Source organism: Macrobrachium nipponense, chromosome 4 (genome assembly GCF_015104395.2).
Source record: "Macrobrachium nipponense isolate FS-2020 chromosome 4, ASM1510439v2, whole genome shotgun sequence".
Lineage (NCBI taxonomy): Eukaryota > Metazoa > Arthropoda > Malacostraca > Decapoda > Palaemonidae > Macrobrachium > Macrobrachium nipponense.
In genome coordinates this window covers 62,599,669-62,619,436 of record NC_061100.1, presented here as the reverse complement: position 1 = coordinate 62,619,436, position 19,768 = coordinate 62,599,669, and the positions used below count along the sequence as shown (strand labels likewise).

The following is a 19,768-nucleotide window of genomic DNA, read 5'->3' as shown; positions in this document are numbered from 1 at the left end:
ACAATAGTGATAACTTTGTTTCTTTTTCTGAGGTTGAAGATAATGAAAATAATCGTGTTGATGAAGGTAACTGGTGTTCTGATAACAAAGGGTCATTAGCAAACTTCGGTGGTATGGTTTCACACTTGAGTAATGATAAGCAGAGATCCTTGGAGAGGTTGGTGAATAATTATAAAAGTTTATTTTCTGATGTGCCAGGCCGAACGTCCGTTTTAGAACATGATGTGGACGTGGGTAATGCTATTCCTGTGAAACAAGCCCCATATAGGTTAAATCCCTTCAAAAGTGGAGTAGTAGCAAAGGAAGTTGATTACATGCTGAAGCATGACCTTATTGAGCCGAGTAAGAGTCCTTGGTCATCTCCGGTAGTTTTGGTTAAGAAATCTGACAGAGACTTTAGGTTATGTTTTGATTACAGAAAGTTGAACGAGGTGAGCAAGGCAGACTGTTATCTTTTGCCTCGTATAGAGGACTGTATTGACCGTTTGGGAAAATCAAAATGTATTAGCAAATGTGATTTATTAAAAGGTTACTGGCAGGTTCCTCTTTCCAAACGTGCTAGAGCCTTATCAGAGTTTGTAACCCCGCAAGGTTTGTTTCAGTGTAAAGTGATGCCGTTTGGGATGAAGAATGCGGCAGCCACTTTCCAAAGATTAATGAATAGTTTGGTGTACGGTTTAGAAGGTTGTGTGGTATACATAGACGATAGTGATGATTGAGAGACAAATCTGAAGAGAATCGAGGCGTTGTTTGAAGTGTTGAAAAAAGCAGGTTTGGTAGTGAATTTGAAAAAGAGTGAGTTCGCTAAAGCGAAAATCGTGTATTTAGGCCACGAGGTTGGTGGTGGCAAGGTAATTCCCAAACAGGGCAATATTGAATCTATAAAGAAAACAGGTGTTCCTAAATGTCGTAGGGATGTCCGTGAGTTTCTTGGCTTGGTAGGTTATTATAGGCGTTTTGTCAAGAACTTTTCGGACATTGCTGAACCTCTAACCCGTCTCTTGAAGAAGGAAGTGAAGTTTGTTTGGTCCTCTGACACTCAAAATGTTTTTGAGAAGTTGAAACAGGTGCTTGTTAGTTTCCCTATTTTGAGAGCTCCGGATTTCTATGTTCCTTTTGCTCTTGCTACGGATGCCAGTGATCTGGGTGTTGGTGCAGTCCTTTTACGGGCTGGCGAACAAGGCGTGTCTCATCCAGTTGTCTTCTCCCCTAAAAAGTTAACATCTGCCCAGTGGAAATATTCAACCGTTGAGAAGGAGACACTCGCATTGATCCTAGCAATTAATAATTTTTCTGTTTATCTATCATCAACAGGTACGCCTATAAAAATTATGACTGATCATAACCCTCTAACTTTTGTCAGCAGGTATAAAAATAAGAATCAGAGGCTAATGCAATGGAGCCTCATGCTTCAAGAATGGAATCTGGAGTTCACTCATATTCCAGGAAAGGATAACATTGTGGCTGATATTCTTTCACGCAGCATACTTGCTGAGGGCTTTGCAATCATAAAGGATCATAAAGGGAGTATCTGTATAGTTCCAATTGATGTGTGTGTGCTGTTGATGTGAGTAGTTCGTTTGTGTTGGAATGAATCTAATATTCAATGTGTATTGATGATAATTTATTTTACATGAATCATTCTAGGGGTTTACATTGAGACATGAAGGTCTTAGTATTAAGTAAGGTGAAAGGGAATAATATCGATTACGTACATAAGGTTTATTATTACATTAAGGTTTTTGAAGGTTGATGGTGTGATAGGCTTCGTTACTAAAACCAATAATAAGGTTTTAGGATAAAGGTATCGTATTGATAGTATACTTTGATGCCACTGTAGGTAGGGCCTCTCCCTTGGGTGCAATACGAAGATAGGTGGCAACTCTTGTAATTTAAATATCACATAGGGTGATTTAAACTTGCTAATACGGAGATTCGGTTCTTTTCAGGCTTGCTTATGCTTCACGAATTTTGTGTGTTATAGTTGCGCAGGGGAGACACATGTTGGTTTTCTCTGTATCGAATTATATGTGTATGTGCAAGTGTTTACATATGTATGAGGAACGTATCTGACATTCCATATATAAAATCTAAAAACTATGATGTCAATTAAACCAATGACCCAAGGGGTCATATAGAACTTGCCGGAGTGTGATCAGCATTGATAATGTAATGTTGACTAAGCCTTAACGTGTTGTATCAGCGCCCTAATTTGTGGACACCTGTAGTCATCAAATCTATTGTGTGAATCGTCAACAATGCTTTCGCTTGAGAAACCATATTGGCCTATAACCCACAAACCGTGCTACGTGACTTTTGTCTCATATGTTCAACTGTATGTATGTTTGTATGCTGAGCTAGGGTTTGCTCTCCTATGATTTTGTAATTGCATTGTATCTCAGACTTCTACTTCCTCTCCTAGAATCAAGTTCTCTGAACAACTTCTTGCACCTACTCAAGAGATGTAGTTTCGCAAATACATTGTTAAGTTTACCAACATGAGTTTTAAACGCCTTCGCCTTGATACCCAAAGAAGATACTGAAGAAACTTAGAATTATCATCACAATCGATGATACTCCGACGAGGATGGGAAGTATACCAACAGATACTTGCGTATAACATCGAAAAAGGCCGAGCCCCTACATATGTACTGTATTTCCACTTTGAAGTGGACATTTACTTGTGTTAAGTGGACAGATACACCGAGTGTTATAAAAACAATGGTTGATATGGGACACTCGTAGTGACTGAGTGCAAAGAGTCACTGGTTATAAGACAGTGCAGAATGTGAATAAGTGTGGCAGTCTGCAACCTCAGAATCCCGGATGTGTTGGGTATATAAGCAATGTGAAGCTCATTGTTGATTGCCATGTGCAATGGTGGTGAAAGGTTTTAATGTAAAAAAACTTTCGAACTTTGGTCAAGTGATGGTACTTGAGTACTTTGGAATTTTTGTATCATCTCGTGCCTTTCATTTTTGTAAGCCTCCCCCTTCCCTTTTGAGTCTCATTTGTGCATGTCGTGATATGTTTTTGCTTTACTTAGTTTTTTTTCAGGATTTGTAAATGTCTGATTTAGTATTAATATTTACTTGATTGATTATGTGAATAATGCATAAGGTAAATTTTTGGAGCATATATACATAAAAAAAAAATGTTCTTGTTAAAAAAATTTCGTTTCTCTTGGAATGGAGGTGTCAGTATGTGATCCTTTTTCGTTAAATATAATTATTAAATTAAATTTTTTGAAAGATCTCTCCAGATAACATATCTGGACGTCCTTGGGATTCAACTCATCACCTCTGGTTCAGTTATAAAGCCAGGGGGATCTCGCTGTCCCATGGTAAGGTTGTTTGATACCTTTTTCATTGATCACGGCTGTGATTCTGTTGAGACCGCTTGACTGGGCCCCAAGTTATTTAACCACCTGTAATACCACTCCTCTAGACGTGGAGGATTCTGTATTCTTCAAAAAGAATAATACGCATTTTGAATATGAAGCTTTTTGGTGACAAGTTTGGATTTAGCCTGTAAATCGTCAGGATATTCTTTCTTTTCGATTTCCTCCTCCTTTCTGGGCCCCCTTATTTTGGTTTGAGTGTGTTGGTTATGCTATCTTAATTTTGTACACGTGTGTTGAATTATTATTAAGTGTGACAGTAGTTCATTTATTTCCTGTTGTCAAAGAGGTTCAGGTGTATTTTCTGTCTGGTTATTTATGTATTAAATTTATGGTTTTTCATTGTTTGTTTACTTCTCCCTTGAATTCATCCTTGCACTTTGGAAATTGAGTTTGTGGTATGCTTCCACCTTATTGTGGACTTCATAACCGTGGTATATGGATACTTAGAGAAAAATGAATAGTCTATTCTGGTGATGGTATAATGAGCCGTTACAATCCACATTAAATAATCTCAAGCACAGGCGCCTCTGGGAAGTACGACTACTGGGCCATTTCAAGTCTGTCAGCGACCAGAAGAGATGATGGGGGCAGGAATGTGCTATCTATAAGCTCTTAGTCTCAACTGGCACATCAGTGGTGGATGCTTGGTTCAGTTGCTCAACTTTTGGATGAAGCAGGAGAGTTGTTCGGCAGTGGCATCCATGTCTGAGTAGCCCTTTTTAGGATTCACTCTGCTCACCCTGAATGGGGAAGGGGCTAGAAAAGGTGCCCTAAACATAGTCTGCTTCAAACCTGCCTGACTGGAAAACCGCATCCAGGGGGCCACACCACTTTGCAGTCGAACAACTGTACAACTTAAATTTGGAACATGGAATGTACGGACACTACTAGATGAAAATGAAAACAGACCTGAACGCAGAACTGCCTTTGTTGCTAGGGAGCTCCATAGACTTAATTTAGATATAGTGGCACTTTCTGAGACTCGTATCGCTGGTGAGGGACAACTGTGTGAAGAAGGTGGTGGCTACACATTCTTCTGGAAGGGACACGAACCTGGAACACCAAGACAGCATGGTGTAGGTTTTGCTGTAAAAAATTGCATGCTTTTCAATTTAAGAGAGTACCCAAGTGGCACAAATGAAAGCCTAATGACACTCAGACTAAATCTTGAGGGAAACAAATATGCCACAGTGATCAGTGCTTATGCTCCAACCCTTCTTGCAGAGGATCAAACAAACAAAAGAATGATTTTATGCCACTTTAGACACAGTTCGCACAGCTTTCCCAAATGAAGACAAAGTTATCCTTTTAGGTGACTTTAATGCCAGAGTAGGACGAGACAGTGACATCTGGAGAGGTACCATTGGAAAAGAGGGTGTTGGGAAAATTAATGCAAATGGAACACTCCTACTTTCGAAGTGTGTAGAACATGACCTGGTAGTAACTAATACTCTTTTTAGGCAGAAAAATAAACTTAAAACCACCTGGCCACATCCAAGATCTAAACATTGGCATCTCTTAGATTACATTATAGTAAGATGTCGTGATCGAAAGGATGTTTTACTTACAAGATCAGTGACAAGATCCGAAGACTGCTGGACTGACCACTGGTTGGTATACTCTTGTATTAGGATGAAGATATTGACTAAAAAGAGAAATGTGCATGCACTAAAGTGACTAAAGTTTAACATTGATCCACTTAAGAACAACTCAAATAAGCTTGAACTTCAATGGTGTCTCGCTAATAAACTACAACAGGAATATCCACTCAATATTGTTGATCACTGGAGTAAATTTAAGGATTCTGTAATCAGCGCATGTAAAGAATCAGTTGGTCTGTCTGAAGAAATATGAACATCAAGATTGGTTTGATCAGAATGATGCAGCTATCCAAGATCTTATTCAAAAGGCCAGAAAATATGTTTGAATATCTGAATGACCCAAAGTCTGAAACTAAGAAGAAATTACACCGCACAGAAAAAGCTCAGATGCAAAATGCCACAAGGGAAATGAAAAACAAGTGGTTGACAGACAAAGCAAATGAGCTCCAATCCTTCCTTGACAGAAATGACATGAGAAGCCTTTTCAGTGGAATGAAAGCTATATTTGGGCCAAGTTGCCAAGGGCTAGTACCCTTAACAACAATAATGAAATCTTGTCTCCTTGGAGAGAACATTTTAAAGAACTACTTAATAGAGCCTTTTCCGTTTTGTGGCTCTTTCAGTTACCTTTTCCGTTTTGTGGCTTTTTCAGTTACCTTTTCTGTTTTGTGGCTCTTTCAGTTACCTCTTCCGTTTTGTGGCTCTTTCAGTTACCTTTTCCGTTTTGTGGCTCTTTCAGTTACCTTTTCAGTTTTGTGGCTCCTTCAGTTACCACTACCCTGTGATAAATGAGGATGTACTACAACAACTCCCTCGTCTCCCATTGGATATGACACTTGCAGTGGTACCAACTCTAGAGGAAGTGGAGTTGGCCATCTTCTCTATGAAGAACAGCAAATCTGCAGGACCCGACAACATTCCTGCTGAAATATATAAATATGGAGGACCAACCTTACATCATCAACTTCACCAACTAATTGAAAAAATCTGGATGCATGAGGAAATTCCAAATAACCTTAGAGATGGAATTATCAACACAATGTTTAAGAAAAAAGGGGACCGATCAGTTTGTGGAAATTACAGAGGAATTACCCTCCTGTCAGTAGCTGGGAAGGTCTTAGCAAGAATTCTTACAACAAGACTAACACCTGAGTCTCAGTTTGGTTTCAGACCTTCTCGTGGTACAACTGACATGGTTTTCTCGGCGAGGCAGCTACAAGAAAAATGTCAAGAACAACATAAACCCCTTTACATGGGATTCATTAACCTGACTAAAGCTTTTGACAGTGTCAAGCGTGAGCTCCTCTGGGAAATACTATCTAGATATGGATGCCCACCAAAATTCATAAAGATCCTGAGGCTACTACATAATAATATGTCGGTGACTGTAATGGCTAATGGTAGCATTACTGAACCTTTCAAAGTTAAGTCAGATGTAAAACAGGGTTGTGTCGCCGCTCCTACCTTGTTTTCAATATTTACTATATATATATATATATATATATATATATATATATATATATATAGGTAATACCACGGTAGAAAATGAAAGCACGAGAACTGTTGAGTTCTTTCGGTCTAACGACCCTTTACTTAAGGCAAGGTTTGCCTTAAGTAAAGGGTTCTTACGACCGTAAGGTCTCGGCAGTTCTTGGGTTTTCATTTTTCCTCCTTGGCATCTATATATCTTCTATAAAAGAGAGGACGAAATATTGAGAAACATCTTTCGAGTATATTATAATATATATATATATATATATATATATATATATATATATATATATATATATATATATATATATATATACTCGAAAGATGTTTCTCAATATTTTGTCCTCTCTTTTATAGAAGATATATAGATGACACAATTGCTTTATTTAGATCTAGGGCGGATGCAGAAAATTTCTTGGAATATATTAATGGCTTACACCCAAATATACAGTTCACAATTGAGCACGAAGACGGTAATAAACTTCCATTTTTAGATATTTTAATCACTCTAACTCCTCAAGGTTTTAATACCATTCTTTTTTTGTTTTTGTTTTTAGAAATAAGCATTTACAGGTCAAGGTACGAAATTTTACAGCAGTTGCTCTTTCACTTTTAAATTAAATAGTATTTTCACACTGTTGTACCGTGCCTATATGTTATCCTCTACCTGGCACAACTTTCAAGAGGAAATTCTGTTTTTACTTCAATTTTTCAAAAATAATTCGTATCCTTCCTTCTTATTCAACAAGTATGTAAATAGTTTTTCTTAATAATAGATTTCGACCCCGTCTGTCCATACCTAATGTCCCTAAATTGCTCATGTATGCCTCCATTCCTTTTGTACATTCGAAGAATGCAAAACCCAATTCGCAGTACATTTCCAGCTCTAGATATCAGATTATGTTCTCAAAATCCTAAGACAATTGGGTCATTATTTCACCATAAGGATACGCTTCTTGCCTTGATGCGGTCTCTAGTGGTTTATTGTTTCACTTGCCCAAAATAGAAAGTTGGGAAATATATCGGAGCCACTAAGAGATTGCTCAAAGTTAGAGCTGATTCTCATCTTGGAGTTAGTCACCGAACTACATGTCACTTAAAAACTAAAGAATTTTCTAATATAAGAGATCACTGTAAGAAATGCAAGACATCATTCTCTTATAAAGATTTTAATGTTATCGCCCAAGCACCCAATGACCACTCTCTCTCTCTCTCTCTCTCTCCATCCTGAAATCGTTAACTATCAAGCAGCTTGTTCCTTCCCTAAACAGCAAGACCTCTTCCACTATCTTATATATAGCCTAAGTTGACTTCGTCCTCCTGAAAACTGAGAATGTCTTTCAGTTCTTAGCTCAGGTAGAGTTAGATACTAATACGGTTTAACATCCTAATTAAATATATATATATATATATATATATATATATATATATACTATATATATATATATATATATATATATTATACATATACATATTTTTTTAAAAGCTTTTTCAGTATTAGGTTTTCAATGTTTAAAGAAAATTTCTCTAGCTTGTTTTTGTTCGTTTTAAATTTAAGTTGTTTTTAGACTTGTTATTTTTTTTAAGTGACTCAATTTTTTTTATTTTTATTCTCTGTAATCTTACAGCCCTGAAGATGAGACATGTGGCCTTGAAAATTTGGCCAATAAATTAACGATGCTACGATGCCTGTTTGCTATTTTATTCCTGCTGAATCTGCGGCGTTCTAGATGCCCCAACTTCCAATATATATATATATATATATATATATATATATATATATATATATATATATATATATATATATATATATATATATATACACACACATCCATATACATTATATTTTTCTGTTGTTGCCTTCGCAAAGCATAACTTCCCTTCAGTAATCGTATGTAATGTTGTAAAGTGTTTGAAATATATTCAGATTCCATATTCAAGTTAGCTTGGAGTTGATATGTTTAAATAATATACGATAAAATTCACAAAAGCATAATTACATGTTAAGAAAGAACATAGTAGAGTAAAGAGAGAAAGAGATTAGCTTTGTTCACTGAAGCAGACTTATTATTCTTCACTTAAAGAAACATGTTTTTAGTTTTTTGTTATTATTGAGTCTGTCCTGTCTTGAGCCCTTCAATAAACCCAAGTGATGATTGCGCAATGTTTCGGAAGACCGTTCTTGAACCTTCTAACTGAAAGGTTTTGCTTATGATCATAAAGATTCTTCAATTCATTTTAGTAATTAGAGATTTTTTTTATTATGTATTGCTTGATATAACTGATAAATTAACTCATCCCTCTCGATTTGTTAAAAGACAATTTGATGACTTGTAAATAATTTAATTGGGAGAAGAGACGAGATAAGGGCTCAACCGTAGTGTGGTTTCCATTTATTTCACTTGCTATGGTCTGTTTTGCTTGTGTTCCATACTTTGTCAAGCAAGAACTAAGGCATAATTACATCCGGCATTCTATGCATAACTCTAATAGGACGGCATTTTCGGGTTTGAGCGGGTTGTTATTCTTAGTTTTATATACAATGATTAGTTTACTATGGGTGTTAATTATTTACATTTCATTTACATGTTATTTCATAGTGTAACTATATCACTGTTTCAGTTTGACATTTCACTTCTACTTCTTATATTGCTAATAAATTATCAATTTCTTCATCTCTGGTGTTTGAGTGAGTTTTGTGTGTGTTGACCATGGCCCAGTCTCGTGTCCCTGGAGTGGTGAGAGGGTACGACACTATCTCCTTCCATCTGGACGTTTAGCTGGGCTTGTTTGTTGTAATACACAAAGCTCCTGTTATTGTCATATCCTAATATGTACTGCAATTTTTATCTTAATAAGGTGTTGTCAGTCACTTCTTGTAACGATTGTTTCCTGTCGTGATTGTCTGTGTAATGTTGAAAAATGTTTCTGTGCACAATAAATTGGTCTAAGTGCTGTTGATGTCCTACTGATGTAGCTTTAACTGGAATGTTTCACCATTCCTCCTAGTAGTAAATAAATTTGTAAACCACGTTGATAATCATCTCCTTTGGCGTTGGTCCATAAGTTCTGTTTTTAATTACAAAGGATCCCAATAGGTTGAGCAGGCAATATATCGGTATTTTTACGTTTGTGTAGGGTGCTCGTGGTTTGACTCTATTCCTAATAATTTTTTTTATGATGTTAAAATTAGTCTGGTAATATATTGTTATCTGTGTCCTATCTCCTTGTTTTGTTGTTCTGTTGCGTTGTTTTGTTGGTAGAAGGAATTAAAAAATCTTCAAACATGTTTGTGAACAACTATTGTAGCTGGCCAGCCCCGTGTGTGTTGCTTTCTACGTGGTACAGTGGTGAAGTTCCGACGCACACATGGTTGGACTACTGACCGTTTTAATGACTCGAGGAACCCACCTTTCCATTAAGGCAACTACCATCGTTCGTTGCCTTTATATATACCTCAGTGTCATATTTTATTTTCTGTGTTAACTAATACGTTTACGATTGGTAGTTTTTGGTATAAGGTGTGTTTAGTAATGAAATTCAGCACGGATTTTTCTATAAATATGACATTCAGTGTCTACATTTTGTTCGTTGTTCAATATGATGAAAATGTCATCAGTGTATCTTGCATAGATTTCAGGTTTTTCATGGTTAATGAATACAGTTTCTTCTAAATTGGCCATGTACATGTTCGCCATAAGAACGCCTTAGGAGTGGGGCTGGAGGGACCCTTATCTACGCAATCTACTTGGTAGAATAATTCTCCGTTGTGGGAATAAAATGGTGTTTCTTTTGTGCATGATTCAAGCACGCGCCTTATGGTCTTTTCTCGGATATGTGGTGGGGTTGCTTATGAACGGTACATGTGATAGAGGATTATGTTCCTGGTGGTGTCTACTGGCTTGTTAGTAAACAAGCTTTCGACGTCCATTGATACAATTTCTTTGGATGGATTTTTAGTTTTCAGAATGTCTATGAATTCCGATGCTGGTCTCAGTGTGTATTTCATTGGTATGCACTGGGGGGTTATGCCATAATCACCCCATACATATATTAAAGGGGAAAACTGTACCTCATGCATGAATTTATACCGTTATCGACAAAAACTTCGATCAGAAAGTTCACACGAACTTTTAGGTCGGTGAACAAAAAACTGCTATCCTTTCCAGGTTTGTCTCTTTCTTTTTCTCTTCAATCGTGCTGTACTACATTTTCAAAGATGCTAAAGGGCATTTATAGTTATGCTTTATCCAGCCCATTAACTAAATTGCCTATTATCTTTGGGCATGGGCTGGATACGGACATTTGGAAGCCTGTTATGGTCCCCATCCATTATAAATTAGTGAATATGCAGATAAATTGAGACTACGCTTGTTCGTTTCTTTTTCTATATAGAAACAATTAATGCCATTCACTGTTACTAAAAAATAAAAGGTTTTATTTAAAAATATCTAAATAAAACAAATGGGTATGGATACAAACACTTCAAAATAAATTATTGGATATCTTACGACAAATGAACACAAGTGAAACCCATAATACTATAGAAAATTTTTCACCATTATAGGAAATTAATGCATCCAAAAAAAAAAGTTCAGAATAAAAATGCAACAAAGACCACAAACAAGAACAATACAAAGAAAAACGACTATAGAGATCCCCAGCTCTTTTTGAGATTACCTGACGCTAGAGACGAGAGTGACGCGGCAACTGACATCTCGTCTCCGGAAATGTTATAGTGACGGACGTCGTCAACATTGTCTTGATGGTGCTGATCCACCTGGAGAAAAATAAGTAAGCCATATTATCATGGAACAAAAATAAGAAGTATAGACATTAAAAAAAGTAACCATTCATTCCTGTTTAACTATATAGATGGGAAGGGCAATTTATTATTATAATATGAATATGAGCAAAGGAACACGCACATTGCAAAACCCAACCGTGAGCACGCTAGAAGATATTCTGTACAAATATGCACAAATATATATATATATATATATATATATATATATATATATATATATATATATATATATGTGTGTGTGTGTGTGTGTGTGTGTGTCTAGTGTGTGCATATATATATATATATATATATATATATATATATATATATATATATATTTATATATACATATATCTATATATAAATAATATATATATATATATATATATATATATATATATATATATATATATATATATCTCGTTGAATTCTATAGCTTTTTGATTACTGATAAAATTCCTATAAGTTTGAAAATATTTTGAATCTTCTTCATTCTTCCAAATCCAGTTGAAGAAAAAGTGAAAAACGAAAATTAACTCTGTTCATTTACTGATAAACACAACACCACATCTATTCCTTCAATCGTCGTGACCTCTTCAAAGTGTAAGATCATGTTCTTTTTTATTAAGCCGGCCTTATGCCAGCACGGGCTCTTGCTCATAGAGCAACCTGTAAAATCTGGACATAGCGTCTTGCTGTTCATATCTGTTATAATGTGCGGACGGATATGTATCATCCAAAAAAATAATAATAATACAATGATAACATAATATTACAATAAATCATTACAGTAACAATAAGTTATATTTCAATGGTGTGGTTTCCATCTATTTTACTTGGTACGTTCCGTTTTGCTTGTGTGTCAGGCTTTGCCAAGCAAGACCTCAGGAGCAATTACATCCTCCATTCTATGCATAACTCCAAGAGGACTGTAGTAGTTTCGAGTTTGAGCGGGTTGTTATTTTTTGTTTTATAAACAATAATTAGTTTGCTAGGGGTGGTTATTTATTTACATTACATTTACATAATATGTCATTTCATAGTGTAGTTATTGTTTTAATTTGAAATTAAATTTTTACTTCTACTTCTTAAATTGCTAATAAAATTATTAGTTTCTTCATTTAATTTGTGTCCTTTTCCATGCACACATCTCGAGTAAGCTGGAGGTCGTATCACTCCATCTTGTTGTTGTTGTCGTGGGGGTAGGAAAGGCCTATGAAATAGCCTAAAAGATTCTGAAAAAGGTGTTTTGCGTAGAATTAAAGATACAAGTTTTTAGAAGAGGATATTTATTATTTATATATTAGAATGAAATGTAAAAAATTAAATAATGTGCATATTAAACAGTATATAAAGATTATTTCTAATGAAATATAGCGTATTTATTTAAATTTTCTTTGGTGAAACAAGGCTCTATTTGACAGCAGATTCAAACACGTTTTAATTTATTTGGTGTACTGAATTTAGGCAATGTTTCTGTTCAGTTATTTTTGTTTCCACAAAATAATATTAATTATGAAAACTACTTCAAGTTAAGTTATGAATACAATGTTTATAACTCATGTGTGAGGGGAAAATTTAGCACACTCCCGAGTAAGCTGGAGGTCACATCAAACCTTGAGTGATAAATGGAATGGTACTGAAGTGTCTTGAACTCACGACAGAGCCCCTTTCCAATGACTCCTGTCAATGGTAACCACTGAGCTATCTAGAAATGTATCAGTTAATGCGGAATCTGCCGTACTTGTTCACCCATCGAGACCAGGGAAATTGTGCTCAATTTCGACATTACCCAAGCTTCACAATGATAGCTAATTGGTATGATTGGAACACGCAGCTCTTTTTACGAAGTATTTTATCACATCATGATTTATATACATTCAATAAACGACATTTGAAGTGTAATGAATGTAAATAAATCACATTGTGATAGAAAATTTTTTTGCAGCTCTCAATTGTTTCTCAAATATATATATATATATATATATATATATATATATATATATATATATATATAGTATATATTGTGGCCGCTGCCACCAAATTATTGTGACCTGGGCCAACTTCTAAGAATTAGGAAGTGGTCGGTCACAGAGTTGTTTTTTTAAGATTCGCTAATTCGAACAGCGGTTGGTTTGTCGAGGCACTCTCTCACTCTCTCTCTCTCTCCGCGTTGACCAGCTGGCATGGGACTTAGGAAGATTTCTCAGTTCTCACTTCAGACATGTTGAAGGATTAGCTTGAAACACATGGAAGTGTAAAACTACATATATTCATCTGAGCTATTTACAAGTTGAAGTACATCTTGAGGTAGGAGCTTTCTGAAGAGACTTTAGTGATGGAGAGATAGTCAGAGAGTAATAAAACAGAGTTCACAGTTTTGATCTTAGGAAGGAAACAGTATTAGACAAACAAACACACATCCTTGACAATTGGGTCATGAGAGCCTTGGTGACATCTCAGTTTACTCTGATTCTCATGAGAGCTCGGTCTAGCATGCCGATCCATGGGAACGATGTTCGTTTTTTATATTGGTTATGATGCATTTGCTCATATCCTGAATGGACCAGGTATTTTTGGCAGTTTTTTCCTCATTGACCTATTATACAGAGCATAGCGATGTTTTTATGATGGAATTGGTTACATTTCCATTTTTTATGGAATATCATTACATATTGCTCGGCCACTCCATAATAAAAACACATATAAGGTCCATTCAGTTGCAAATAATGTTCTTAAACAGAATGTGGGCAAATGGTTAGTCTAAGATAAAAGATAATATAGAATAATACATTTGCTCAAATATATACTAGAGGCAATAAATGTTGTAAAATGTATACAAAGAAAAATACTTGTGCTAAAAATGCATATAAAGATAAAACTTGTGCAAAGAATGTATACAAAGATAATATTTGTGCTAAAAGATAAAACTTGTGCTACAGTAAAAAAGAAAAATTCACAGTCCCGAGTCATAGAGATAAATATATTGATTCATTAGAACTAATGCATTTCTAGTAGTTATACATGACTCGCAATACATGTGTACATTTGCATACATGGTTATATATGTATATAAATACAAAAATTAATGGTACTGCCATGGTAATCGCTCTATAGCCATGAAACATATAACAAAGGAAAGGAAAATGTATCTTCTTCGAGTAGGTCTGCGGCAAGGAGGAATTCCCGCACGTGATTCAGACATCTTTCTCATGGTTGTTCGAGAATACTTAGGTGTGTTATGGAACCCCAGCATGCGGGCTGTCATCAGAGACACCGCGTATTATGATGTAACATTTCGTATAGATCCTTCTAAAAAAGTTCCTGTCGAGAGACGATGACGTTCGCTAGTTAAGCTCTGCCCTTTTCAGCCCCGCCCCGAGATCGACGTGTTTTATATATATATATAGAATATATATATATATATATACTTATCTATATATATATATATATATATATATATATATTATATATATATATAATATACATATATATATATACGTGTAGTATATATATATATATATATATATATATATTATATAATATATATATATATATATATGACCCTCCGAAAGTAGAAATGAGATCATCAGAGATAAGAGAAGAAGGAAGAGACGAAGGATAAGAGAGGAAGAGGATGCACGAGAGAGAGTGTGAACGGAAACAAGTAAATTCCGCAGTTCGCAGTCGGAGAGACAGAGAGAGAGATCCCGACGTCGAGTAACCCTTTTAGAGAAGAAACGTCCTACCAGCGGTTCTGAGGAGTAACCCGCCCTTCAAGTTTCAAGACTAAGGCATTTCTTCCTGCAGTACGAAGTCAAGAAGCCGTCTGAAGTTTCTACTGTCCCCTTTTGTGAAGCCCTCGCTTCGAGCTGATTTCGACAGCTGCAAAACTGACCAGCAAGTATTTCATTACCTCAGTGTGTCCCCATTTTACATATTGTCAGATTTAATTTTGTTATGTAAATAGGAGAAACCATTCTGCATTTATCTTTGTTAATAAACTTGTAAATAAACTTCTGTTCTTTTGGAGTTTCTTTCTCTATTCGTATCTCGAGTTTCAACTGTCGGTGTTGAATCCTTTTTGTTTATTATAATAAAAAATCTGAGCGGATCTCGGTCCGTAACAGGTACCTTGCTGAGAAATGAAAGATAGACCTATATAGGCATGGTTAAAGATAAATTACTTACATATATATTTGGTTTCAGGTGCGTACCGACGCACAGCTAGTTTGTTTTTTGACTCACAGAGATAATTTTTAAAGGTAATGGTATGTGGAATGCCTTATGAATAAACCAAAACTACATTACGTGCCAGCCAAATACTAACACATTTTTCAACCATGCTCAAGTACAAAACAAGCCAACAGACTATGTAAAGTGATCAATTTTACATAACCCTAATATCCCAAGGTTTCAAGGCCCAAGGTAAGCTGTGTTGATCATTTATGATGTTCCTTGACTGTTCCTTTCTCATTTTCTTGATCCTGCGCCAAGCGAATACATCCGTGACGATTATAGTCACTATCATACACATAACAGTGGCTAGCAGTGCATAATAGAGGATGGCTTCTTCAAACGTGAGGGCTTAACCCATTCTGTGTTATATATATATATATATATATATATATATATAGTATATATATATATATATATATATATATATATAAATTCTCTCTGTAAACCATTTTATTTCATGCAATGGTTATTTTTAAAACATGTGTAATTACATATATTTTGCTATTTGCTGGCTCCAACATGAAGCTGGTCTTGTTATATATTGTGCTGATTGTTCAAGTACCTTTTTCGTGTGGGATTAATCTGATAAGTTCCTCAGTCCGCTTTAACCATGTCTCAATCATTGAAAGAAATGAAGATCTTTTCGTTACATACAGCAACATCATACTAGAAGTTGACGTGGAGGCCATTTTCTTACCAGAGAATGATGTAATCAATTTGAAATCTGAACTCTCTTTTTGCTGAATCCTTGATTTAATTGCACAGAACCTACTTTCCCTCAAGTGACGAACCCCCTTGCTCATACCTTGGGTATTGCTGAGTTAATGTCCCTTGATTTGCAGAATAAGATGGCTGAAACAGAATGCTTAGTTTGTAACCTCCTTATGTGGTCAGTGCCGCATACCACCGTTGAAAGACGTAACCTGATTTCCTTTGCCCCACATAATTTGTTTGGTACTGTTGCAGTTAGGTTTGGGTATCTCTAATCGTCTTAAAATTAACAAGCCGTATAAGAAAGTAGAAGGATTACAGCATGAACAAGAATTAATTCTTTCTGAACTCAATAAACAAATTGAATCAATTAACAAACACATTGCAATAGTAAATGTACATTCAAGTAACTTAAATCATGTTCAGGACGTTCAATCTTTGCTTGCGACATTATCATACTATAATACGAAGATGGATCATATATACAATAAAGTTTCTCATTTCCTTGAAAAATCCAAAGATTATGTTGAAACTATCACACCTGTTACTAAAGGAGTTCTGTCACCGCACTTATTACCCATTAATGACTCGAGAATGCTTGTGATAGAGTCGGTTACACTCTGTTGATCGAGTAGCATAAGATTGAATTCTATTATAGTTTAATCTCAGTCAGCGTAGAGCAAAGTAAAATCATGATTAAAATCCCTTTTGATCCTTCCAACGTGTGGGAATCCGATAAAATTTTCCCATTTCCTACGTACATGTCGAATAGCTCATTAACAGTCATTTCCAATCTGTCCGGCTATGTATTAATTTCCCCTAACAAGGAAGCTTTTACGGTTGTCAGAGATCCGGAATCGTTCGTTAATCGTCACACAGCCATGGATAAGAATGTTTGTACGGCTGACTCCTATGAATTCCAAAATATTTCCGAGAGTTCATGCGAGTTGGAACAACCACTCATGGAACTTTTGAATTATTTGTACACCTATGACAAGTCTTTGTTCGCTCACAGGCTGAACAATGGAACCTGGCTATGATTTTCATCAGAGAAATTTGAGGTCATCTGCCCAGAAGGTTCAGCTGCGGAATCTCACCTGTTCATTGCTGCTGACGGCTGCGTAGCAACCACGACCAACTACACTGTCCATGGAATAAACATCATCATCCGAGGGAGAACTTATTTCGCTAATGTTGCATTCTCGTCCTTTAGTACTTAGGTCCCAAGAAGACAGGTTGGTCATTCACGTACTTTATTCTGGTATATCAATTACAAGTAAGCAGACCCATGCTTCTGCTGGTGTCACAGTTCGTGGATGGCGGGAGATCCCAGATTGCCAACAACAACTCCCAGAAGGTTCAACATAGTAGAATGAGAGAGTAGTGTTTCTCAATACATTACACTCCTCCCCCCTTAGGTTAACACACAAAAAATTAAATTTGTTCAATGAGTCTCCTAGGTTTCTTACTTACTCTGGTAGATTTTCTTACAATGGCACCAGTATCACAATTACTGTTCTCTGATCCTACTACTTCTACACTGGGATTACAAATCATACCCGAGTTCTGAATAGGGTTATTTGTTTCTTCTAATCCTTGTACATTACGGGTAGAAGAAACTACAGGAACATAAGGAATCATTGTATCGTCTAATAGTGACGGTTCATCAGTTACTCTAGTATTATACATTTTTCTCTCAAATAACTGTGATAGGTGACGTTTCCAAGTCAAAATACCATTAACATCTACAGAAACTAAATAATTTCTTTCACCAAGAACTTTGATAATCTTAGCTTCCACCCATACTGGTCCCTTACCAAAATTCTTGGCATATACTGCATCGCCAACTCTGAATTTAGACTCATGAACATAAAACTCATCTCTTTGTTTAGGCATTATAACATCTAATGGACCCTTAAATTTCCTTCCAAATAATAATTCAGCTGGGGAGCAGCCAGTAGAAGACTGTACTGTATGTCTATAGGTATACAAAAATTTTGCCATTCTGGTTTTTACAGGCAAATTACAATCAAACTTTTTGAAATTAGTTTTGAATATTCGGACAGCCCGTTCTGCAAGCCCGTTTGTACTTGGATTATATGGTGCTCCTGAACAATGTCTAACACCATTTTTCTGAAAGAAATTCTGAGTCTCCCTAGACATAAAACAAGTTGCATTATCAGATACAATTGTGTCAGGAATACCATAATTAGCAAAACATGACCTTAAACATTGTATGGTACCCTCTGAAGTTATATTCTTGCAAGCATAGACATCAATAAATTTAGAAAAGGAATCAATAATAATCAAATATTGCATGTTGTCAATGGGTCCACAATAATCTACATGCAAGCGGGACCAAGGTCTATCTACTGACGGCCAAGATAAAGGTGAAATGGCCTTATGTTTGAGATTTGTTATGCATAATGCACAGTTGGAAGTTATTTGTTCTAAATCTTGGTCCATGTTGGGCCAATATACAAAAGACCTTGCTTCAGCTTTCATGGCAACAATACCCTTGTGGCCCTCGTGAAGCATTTCCATAACACGCTTTCTCAACATCTCAGGAACCAAAATACGATTCCTATACAGTAATACATTTTCATGCAAAGAAAGATCATTTCTCAATTTATAGAAAGGTAACATACAAATCTCCATCACATTTTCCTTGGGGAACCCCTTCCTTACATAATCTCTTACTCTGCATAAAACAGTGTCTTTTTCTATACATTCTTTTACCATTGTAACATCAAAAGAATTCTTATCCAAAATATTAATCAAATTTACATATTCTCCTGGTACATGAAAATCAGCATCATCTCTACACAATGGTAGCCTACTAAGAGCATCTGCCACTGTATTATGCACTCCCTTAATGTGCTCAATTTTAAAATCAAAACCTGATAGAAATAAAGCCCACCTTTGAAATACGAGCATTAGATAATTGTGGAATACTCTTACTAGGGTTAAATAGATGAGTCAAGGGTTTATGGTCCGTCCTGGTAACGAACTTCCTACCCAAAAGGAAATCAGAAACTTCTTGACTCCAAAAATAATGGATAGAGCCTCTCTATCAATTTGAGAATAATTACACTCAGCATTTAAAGACTGAACAGAGTGAGAGGTTGGAGCTTCCAAAATTGCCTCTATTTTCTTTGGGTCAGGTTTAATTCCATCACAACTTAAAATGTATCCTAAATAAGGTACTTCCCTAGAACCAATAATACATTTATCTTTATTCAATTTAACATTTCTCTGTTGCAAAATTGATAAAACCTTACATAAACTCTTGTCATGTTCCTCCTTGGTAGCTCCGACAATCAATATGTCATCTAAAAATACATGGACACCCTCAATATTTGCCAATAATTCAGAGATAAACCTCTGAAATATACCTGGTGCTAACGACAACCCAAAAAGCAATCTATGAAACTTATATAATCCCAAATGAGTATTCATAATTAAATATTGTTGAGAATTTTCACTCACAGATACCTGTAAATATGCATTTTTCAAATCCAATTTCGAAATATACTG

General features: G+C 35.7%; 1 protein-coding gene across 1 annotated transcript in view; it reads right to left on the bottom strand.

The window, feature by feature from the left end:
* LOC135211378 (neural-cadherin-like) overlaps window positions 1-19,768 on the bottom strand; it is a 480,177-nt gene that overhangs the window by 64,050 nt on the left and 396,359 nt on the right. The window contains exon 28 of the mRNA XM_064244691.1: window positions 11,176-11,275. Coding sequence (XP_064100761.1) covers window positions 11,176-11,275 — 100 coding nt within the window. The remainder of the gene's footprint in view (window positions 1-11,175; window positions 11,276-19,768) is intronic.